This window comes from Acipenser ruthenus, chromosome 2 (genome assembly GCF_902713425.1).
Source record: "Acipenser ruthenus chromosome 2, fAciRut3.2 maternal haplotype, whole genome shotgun sequence".
In the NCBI taxonomy this organism is placed as follows: Eukaryota; Metazoa; Chordata; class Actinopteri; order Acipenseriformes; family Acipenseridae; genus Acipenser; species Acipenser ruthenus.
In genome coordinates this window covers 39,084,159-39,093,978 of record NC_081190.1, presented here as the reverse complement: position 1 = coordinate 39,093,978, position 9,820 = coordinate 39,084,159, and the positions used below count along the sequence as shown (strand labels likewise).

The following is a 9,820-nucleotide window of genomic DNA, read 5'->3' as shown; positions in this document are numbered from 1 at the left end:
AAACCACAGTTCGCAGGATATCAGCACCCCTGTCATAGATGTGAGGAGGACTTGCATGGACACAGTTAGTGATGAACCTAATGATCCTTGTGAACCCGGTCAGACAAACCAGCATAAGAGAGAAAAGAACCTCAACGGGCACAAGCCTGGAGTTAAATGGCCAAGAGCTTGTGAGAAAACTGCATGGGACACAGTAAACACAGATCTCTGCGTTGCATTGGAAAGATTAAGTGGAACAGTTGAAAAGAAGCTGGATAAATTTGGGGACATCATCTACGCATATGGAAGTGAGAGGTTTGGAGTTGAAAATAGGAAGGAAAAAGTACAAACTATTCCTGGAAAGTCTAGACGGCAGCAAGAGATTGAACGCTTAGTTAGAGAAAGGAGACAGCTGAGGAACCAATGGAGAAGAGCAGAACAAAGTCAGAAGGAGGGACTCAATCTCTTACAAAGGGTCATAAAAGATAAGCTTGCAACATTGCGCAGAGCTGAGCGCCTACGGAAACGCTACAAAAAGAAGGAGCGTGCGAGAGCTAACTTTTATAAAGAGCCATTCAAATTTGTAAAGAAGTTATTCACCAGTGAGAAGAATGGCACACTAAAAGCATCTAAGGTTGAGCTGGAGAGATATTTGGAGGAAACACATACAGATTCAAAAAGGCAGGAGCCTATGTCAATTCCGTCAGACATCCCACCTATCAATCCACCAGAATACCAAATGGAGGACTGTGCACCTAAGTGGAAAGAAATAGAGCAAGCTGTGAAAAAAGCAAGGGCTTCATCATCTCCAGGGCCTAATGGAGTTCCGTACAGAGTGTACAAGAGTGCTTCAGGAGTTCTACGAATTCTGTGGAAATTGATGAAAGTGGCATGGGAAAAACAGGTTGTACCAAGAGCATGGCGCCGAGCAGGTGGAGTCTTTATACCTAAAGAAAAAGATTCTACAAGCATCAGTCAGTTTCGTCCCATTTCCCTATTAAACGTAGAAGGCAAGATTTTCTTCAGCATTATTGCTCAGAGATTGTCAGCTTACCTATTAAAGAACTGCTTCATTGACACTTCAATACAAAAAGCGGGCATTCCAGGTTTCCCAGGTTGCTTAGAACACATCAATGTGATCTGGCAACAAATTCAATCAGCTAAAAAGGAGAGGAAGGAGCTCCATGTGACATTCCTGGATTTGGCTAATGCATATGGTTCAGTGCCACATGAACTACTTTGGGCAGCATTTGATTTTTTCAGTGTACCGATGACAATAACAAATTTAGTGAAAGCCTATTTTGGAGATTTGCAATTCAGTTTTTCAACTTCAGAATTCAGCACTACATGGCAATGCCTAGAGGTTGGAATAATGGCAGGATGCACCATTTCTCCACTGGCTTTTACCATGGCAATGGAAGTAATCATTAGGGCATCAAAATGGGTAGTAGGAGGAGAGCGCTTGGCTTCTGGAATGCGACTACCACCAATTCGAGCATACATGGATGACATGACAACCATGACTACAACAGTAGCCTGCACTAATCGATTATTGGGCAAATTAACCAATAACATTGAATGGGCACGAATGCAATTCAAGCCCACTAAATCAAGGAGCATCTCTATAATTAAAGGCAAAGTAGTAGATAAAACATTCTTCATTAATGGTGAGGCAATACCAACAGTGTCTGAGAAGCCAGTGAAGAGTCTTGGGAGATGGTACGACGGGGATCTAAAGGACACAGTTCGTGTGGGAGAAGTTAGACAACAAGCAGTGGAAGGGTTGAAGAGCATAGACAGCTGCGCTCTACCAGGTAAACTAAAACTCTGGTGCTTTCAGTTTGGTCTACTGCCAAGGTTGCTGTGGCCACTGACTGTGTACGAGGTTTCTTTGACAACAGTAGAGAAGCTGGAAGCTTTAATCAGTTCATACATCAGGAAATGGTTGGGAGTTCCACGCTGCCTCAGCAGAGTGGGACTTTATGGTAAAGGAATACTGCAGCTACCAGTCTCTGCTCTAACCGAGGAGTTTAAGTGCGCCAAGGTCAGACTGGAAATGACTTTAGTAGAGTCACGCGATAAATGCGTAAGGGAGGCAGCACCTGTGTTGAAAACTGGAAGAAAGTGGGCGGCAAAGAAAGCTGTGGAAGATGCAAAGGCTGCCCTTCGAATTGGTGATATCATGGGGCAAGTTCAGCATGGAAGAGGGGGTCTTGGTTTCAGTTCAACTCCTCCTACATGGCACAAGGCGGCCCCAGCTCAAAGGAGGAAGCTGGTAGTCAACGAGGTGCAAAAGCAGGAGGAGAGGATGAGGTGTATAAAGGCCATTTCCCAGGCCAAGCAGGGAGAATGGATGAGATGGGAGAGTGTGGAACAACGCAAGATTGGCTGGAAAGACCTATGGTCAATGGAACAGAGCAGGATCAGTTTCCTCATCAGGTCAACATATGATGTTCTCCCATCACCACAGAACCTAAACCTCTGGGTAGGAGAGGATCCCTCATGTCCTTTGTGTTCATCACCTGCAACATTAAGGCACATTTTGACAGGATGTAAGGTGGCTCTTAGCCAAGGACGGTTTACTTGGCGCCATGACCAGGTGCTGCGATGTTTGGCCTTAGCATTGGAAGACAAGCGTAACATGACCAATAAGTTGTCACCTGTTCCATCAAAACATTACACACAAAAGACAACATTCCTCCGCCCAGGAGAGCAACCACCAAGAAAAGGTGTTAAAACCAATTCTCACCCAGGACAACTGGAAGCTGCTAGAGACTGGAAAATGCTGGCAGATGTTGGTCAACGGCTTATTTTTCCACCTGAGATTGCCACCACTAACCTTCGACCAGATATTGTCTTGTGGTCTGGATCAGCACGCCTTGTTCACCTGGTAGAGTTAACAGTGCCATGGGAGGATGCTGTAGATGAGGCGTATGAGAGGAAGAAACTGCGGTATGCTCAACTAGCCACTGAAGCGGAACAGCGAGGATGGAGAGTTCGGGTTTACCCAGTGGAAGTGGGTTGTCGAGGATTTGTGGCACACTCTACAACCCGGTTTCTCAGAGACGTCGGATTCAGTGGCCAAGAGTTGCGTCGCACAGTGAAGAACTTATCTGAAACAGCAGAGAGGAGCAGCAACTGGCTGTGGTTGAGACGGAAAGATTCTGGCTGGGGACAGGTAAGTAAGCTGGGCTGAGTTGAGTGGGGGACGGAGGGGGGTGATGCTGGGACGCCAGAATCACCGTCGAGCCCTCTTGAGGTGTCGTGGGCTAGTCGACGAAACACTGAGGATGGAAGGTGCCCACTTGAAAACCCCAGAGATGTACCCTACTTAGCTCAATCCAGACGGTTGTCATGCTGATGCGCTGGGGAGGCCGCACTTTGGTTGATCCCCGGAGCCAGCATCGCAGCCGTTGTGTGTGCTGATGCGCCAGGGAGGCAAAATAAGCTGATCCCTGGAGCCAGCATTACACTTCAGCCATTAACACCAGACAGAAGGATATCTACATCATCATATGGAAGGAAACGTAAATGGATGGAGACACATATGGATCACATTAGTTTACTGTAAAGCTACGTCTTAGTTGGTGCTTATCTTGGCGAGAGCCGAGTTCAAATCAGCATGAAGTTTTAACATCTACTCTCGTGTAATGGAAATCATAAAAATACGTTATATAGAACAGTAATCATGTTTTTATGCACGTTGTTTATTTACACGTAATTGAAGATGTCTGCAATACATACAGTAAGCTTGCATTGCACAACTGCAGTGGGCTTAGGCAAAACAAAGCTTTATTAAACAGTCCCCATTCCAAGCAGGTTATCAGTCATATTTTACTATTACTAAAAATATTAATACTCGGCATTTAACAAAAAAAATCCCAAACAGCAGAGGGGTTTCGAGACATTTCTTTCAGTACAGCTTACGCTATACAACGCTTTGTTGTCGAGATGGAGAATGAAGAAATTAAAGGTTTGCTTCTGGATAACACGAGCTGGAGGGGGGAGGGATGGACGATGCTCAGTTTTTTAAATTAAAATTATTAGTGTTATCATGTTCTATTTTTTTTAAATTATTAGTGTTATATTTTGTATGTTTCAAACATATTGTACCATCGCACTTCTCTTCCACTGTCTTGTACACTAGATATTCAGTACATATTTTACTGAAGCACTACAATCGTACCGCCCCAGTGCTTTGGATACTATACCCTGCTCCATACACGGCAGCGGCAGCATATAGAGTTCCTACGTATAATGATTTGGTAGTGGATTTTAATACAACACCTTTTTTTTTACATAATATGCATTATTCAAATCAAAAGATCACATTTTGCATGTGACATTTAATGTGTGATTTATAGTATTCAAAGTACTATAGTATTTATAGTATAGTAAGGAGACTGTGTGGTCCAGTGGTTAAAGAAACAGGCTTGTAACCAGAAGGTCCCCGGTTCAAATCCCACCTCAGCCACTGACTCATTGTGTGACTCTGAGCAAGTCACTTAACCTCCTTGTGCTCCATCTTTTGGGTGAGACATAATTGTAAGTGACTCTGCAGCTGATGCATAGTTCACACACCCTAGTCTCTGTAAGTCGCCTTGTATAAAGGCGTCTGCTAAATAAACAAATAATAATTCATATATTGTCAAACAGTTTCTGTTAACAGGAAAAAAAAGAAAAACACAGTGAGTCAATGGCATCTGATGAACCTTTGAAGGTTTAAAACAACCTTCGAATCCCTGGTTAGTGATCGAACCTTTGAACACAGCCCTACATATTTCTGTTATTTTTTTACAGCGTACCACATGGCATCGTTATGTTACTTTTTATTACTTATCTTTCCATGATAACAATTGCATGTGATAAACTTCCTTGACAAAACAAAAATGATGATATCCTTTTGGGACTAATTATGCTGAAGATCCATCACATCGTTCACAAGTATTCATGTATCAAAGAAAGCATTAGAAGTAGTATAAAGAGGAGAAGACAGAAAGTGTCACTTTTAAAATCTGAAAGAATGTCTGATAGAAACCATTTTCATTTAAATTTTTTATTTAAAACTATATTTACTGGAGATAAGTCTAACCTTTTTATATCAAAGCACATGTGCTGCATTTACATACAAACCTGACAGTAATTACCAAGCAATAATCATAGTTTCCATTAGAGTTAGTTGTCATACAATCATAACACATTGTGCTACAATTTGCTTTTGTCAAGTGATGTCATGGAAGGATAACCCATTAGGTTATCAAATTAAAGACCATGTCTTTGCAGCCGTTTTACAGCACAGTGGCACAAGTAAACCATTATTCCACGTTAATGTTTTGTAGACAAATTATCTATATAATTTTCTATATAATTCTTTCCTACAATCTAGAACTTCTGTAAGCAAAATAAATGTCTAATTAAAAGACTTCAATCTAAACTTTCAAAATTGTAGCCACAGCTGTTAGAATGCACGGTTCACCTATGCTACTGGTGACAAAATAAACAATTGACAACAGTTATAGGACAATATAAAAGCAGATTTTTATATATATATATATATATATATATATATATATATATATATATATATATATATATATATATATAAGAATTTGCATGTACTTCAACATTCAAATGTGCTTTTAAGCTGTTCATGTTTTTTTTTTTTTGTCAAATGATGATAGAAGCACAACATGGGAGAATTTGTAAGTAAATTGTAGCCTTCTTAAACCATGACTGAATTAACATTCTTAAAATAAAACTGTGAAAATGTATAAAAACAAACCCTTTTATAAAGCTTACCCAGAAATAAAACTCTCTTCAATGCCTAAAGAGAATTTGTCAATTAAGAACATCCATTTTTTGTTTGTTTGGCAGGAAGCACTGACATTAATCCTTTTGAATGAAAATTCAATTACGGCAGGGCTTTGGAAATAATAAAAAGCATCAAAACTGCATACAACCCTTAACCTCAATTATCCAGTTCCCTCGCAACCCTCTTCAACCAACCACAGGTACTGCCTTCCTAACTGATCTGGCCCCTCCCTTATATCCAGCCCCACATTTAATACAGTAATGATAATGACCATAGCTTTAAAGTATTAAGTCATATGGCAGAACTCCTAGTAGTGACAATCCTATAATGGCAAATTCTTTTCAGCAAGAAGCCGATAATGCTTGTGCTTTGGGCAAAATTAAAAAATATAAATGTTACACTTTTCTGTTAACTCATTTTAGCCATGAAAATACACAAAACAATGTTAAAAATGGAAACATTTTAGCCTCTTGATAAAAATACAAATGTCATGTTAACACTATTATTATATCATTCACCTGGCACTTTTGGAAACAAACAAATAAAAACAACCCACAATACTTCTAAATTAGACAATTTAATGTTAATCTAGAAAACAAATCTGAGAATCTATCAATAATTATCTTCACAGAACAAACTGCTCCATTAGCTAAGACCATAGTGTCCAGGACTAACACTCACAACCTAATGTACACTTTCAGTATTTGTTTTTCATAGATCTTTGTAAACCCAAATCCTTATGAATGTTTATCACAAATAAGACAAGCGATATTAAAATAGAGAAAACAAAAACATGAACCTTGGGAAAACCCTAACACCTGTAACCTGTAAACAACCCCACTCCTTCCCCAAAAAACTAAAACTACATCTTGGTTTCACTGTCTAAAGGCTTTTCATTCTCGTTTTCCTGGGAAATCAGTTGGTATGGTTTCTTCATTTCCTTCTCTTCAACCACTGAGTTACCCATTTCAGCATCTTTGTGTAGCTCATGTCTGGAAAGGTGTTCCACGATTCCAGCTCCAATGGAATCACCCAAGACATTGGTGGTAGTGCGCAGGCGGTCACTGTGGAAAGAAAAAAAACATTTGTGACTTGTGCTGTGGCAGCTACTTTTAATAGCCAAAGACATACAATGTGTAAATTATGTTTTAGGACTAAGTATAAACGCAATATTCATAGTCTGTGTTTTTGTGGTTTAAGTTAAATTTTCTAGTTTTGTACTGGAGAGCTCTACATTTATTGCTAATTTAAAATTGGGGTCATGCAAGTATTATAACCACACAGACAATGATGATGGTAGCGGGGGAGACTTTTTGTCTCACATTGTTAATTTGCCTTCTCCCTTCAGTGATTGGGCTGTTTGACCTCTTGAGATTTATATGCTGTGCTCTTTGCAGCCTTGGTTCTGAACCTTTGTGCCCTCCAGCTTCAGAAGGAAACCCAATCCCCTCCTCACTTGGGAAATCGCAGTTCCCACTCTACACACAAGGTACGCTTTGTACCATTTACAAGGGCTAGTTATGCCCTTTCCTTCAGGGGAAACCCAATCCCCTTGCATGCTTTCACTAGCGAAACATGATGTTCTCCACTTGATCTTGCTGGGAACCAAAGATTTTGTCTGTTATTTTATCTGTTAAAGGACTTCCTCACACCCAGTGAATGTTTATCAATTTATCAAGGGAAACTTTTATTGGAGGTGCCTCCAAGAAAGTATGTGTTTCTTTAAAGTATTGTAAGAAAATATATTTGGAACCATTATTTATTCTTTGAGCTATTCAGCTGGTCGTTTGTTTTGTTTGTGTTTATTGTAATTAAGATGTAAAATGGCATTATATATGACATATACTCCTTTATCCTCTTCTCTTGTCTAACACAAATGGGCTGTAACTCTTCTAAAAGGTGCATTTTTATTTGTAATAAAACAAGAACAAATTCCAATAAAAAAAACACACTCAAGTTTGACTTTTTTTTAGGAGAAAGCAGTAATTGCTGAGCTTTGCCTAGGGGATTTGTATTTTCACACCACTACTCTGAGTTAAGACGTCGTGTGGAGGGTGTCTCTTAGGCCCATGAACCGAAGATGTGCCTGTACATTTAGTTAGTTATTTATTTAGTACAGCACCTGTAGACCTACATGCATTCTTTAGAGAGTGTGGCGGTTGATTTTGGACTCAGCCATTTCATGACCGGGAGAGTGAGGGTAAAAGTTATATTATACAAAATAAAAATATGTTTTATTTTAAAGGTATATTGATTTATAATAAGCTAATACGTTGTGTGTAGGGTGTCTCTTATTGTACAAGAGACAACATTTTGCACTGTTTGAGCAGCCAAACATACATGGTACATAGTGAGGAAATATGCATTGTTTACACAACTGCTGTGTGAATAATAAGAAAACTGTTCATATACACAGCAGTCTACATAGTTATTACTGGAAAAGCTTAAATAATTACAAGCTGATTTATGTCTGCTAAACCCTGTGTGACATCAAATTCTGTGTGGTCAACCTAAAGTGGAAACACCAGCCACCACTGTTACAAGACTGGACTGGCTGAGCTTTAGCACGACTAGGCTGGTATTATTTATTTCTTAGCAGACACCCTTATCCAGGGCGACTTACAATTGTTACAAGATATCACATTATTTTTACATACAATTACATTATTTTTTTAAACATTATCTTTACATACAATTACCCATTTATACAGTTGGGTTTTTTACTGGAGCAATCTAGGTAAAGTACCTTGCTCAAGGGTACAGCAGCAGTGTCCCCCATCTGGGATTAGAACCCACAACCCTTTGGTCAAGAGTCCAGAGCCCTAACCACTACTCCACACTGCTGCCCTGCTATGCATAGTTATTTTGTTTGTGCATGTATGTGTGAGCACGAGCATGTGCGTTTTAATACTTTTACTATTATGCATGTAAAAGTGTAAACCAACCAATGGTGACTTTCATCTGATATTTACATTTTAAATATCTTGAATTCATATAGAACGCAGTACTTGGCTTTGGCTGAGCCGTGCATTCCTGTTTTTTTGCGAATCATCTGGGATCAGAATGACTACTTGTCTGGTGCTCAAAGGCAGCCAGGAAACAGGCTTTGAAGAAGAAAATCCCAAGGTCACTCACTCAGTTAAAACATCTGACCTGATGATAGCGGTACTTCATACAGGCATCACCAGATGGCCACATGTTTGAATTGTAGCAAGGATCAGTTAAAGGGCATGCCAAATCTATGTGTTTCGCATACTGTACCTCTACTGCCTAACATTTTTACCAGAACACCTGCTACTGGACTACCACCATTGCAAAACATTTTTCAAAACATTATATAAAAAGCAATAAGTATTTACTCACAGGAACCAGTCTACTGCAATAATAAGTGAGATGTCATCTGTGGGCAGCCCTACAGAGGTCAACACGATCACCATGGTAACCAGCCCAGCCTGGGGAATTCCTGCTGCTCCAATACTGGCAGCTGTTGCTGTGATGCTGTTTCACAAGGAAAACAGGACATAAAAGGTAAAATATACAGGAATATATCAGTTTAGTTTTACACAACAGGAATATGTCAACACAATACTATGTGCCAACTGTTGACATACTAATTAGGAGTGCAAACAAGACATTATCCATTGATTTATTTAAATTTGATAACTGTATATATCCCCTGGATCATAATTATTTTGGGTAACTACCATTTTGTGTAATCGTACTTAGCAAACAGTTTTGCAATTGCAGGGCATGAATTTAAATTCATGAAGGGCAAGGCAATACTGCCTTCGGTGGGCATGAAAATCCAGGGGCACCAAGGCAGTTCAGGGGGTAAATCCAGGGGCACCAAGGCGATTTCATACTCATTCATAAAACAACTAAAAGAAAAACAACAGGCCTATAGTGTTCATTATCTAAGCAGGGATTGCTGCATGATCTGAAAATAAAAAGTAAAAAAGGCTATATGGAAGTGATTATATTTTGTCAAAAAATGAAATGATAAATGATGGATAAGGGCATCTGCTAAGC

At 39.6% G+C, this 9,820-nt stretch overlaps 1 protein-coding gene across 2 annotated transcripts in view; it reads right to left on the bottom strand.

Annotated features, from left to right (window-relative positions):
- Positions 1-5,019: 5,019 nt before the first annotated feature.
- Positions 5,020-9,820, bottom strand: part of LOC117409075 (excitatory amino acid transporter 1-like) — a 32,027-nt gene continuing 27,226 nt past the window's right edge. For both annotated transcript variants that reach the window (XM_034014672.3, XM_034014671.3), the window contains exons 9-10: positions 9,155-9,289; positions 5,020-6,855 (exon numbers count right to left, since the gene is read on the bottom strand). In XM_034014672.3, coding sequence (XP_033870563.1) covers positions 6,654-6,855; positions 9,155-9,289 — 337 coding nt within the window. In that variant the 3' untranslated portion in view covers positions 5,020-6,653. The remainder of the gene's footprint in view (positions 6,856-9,154; positions 9,290-9,820) is intronic.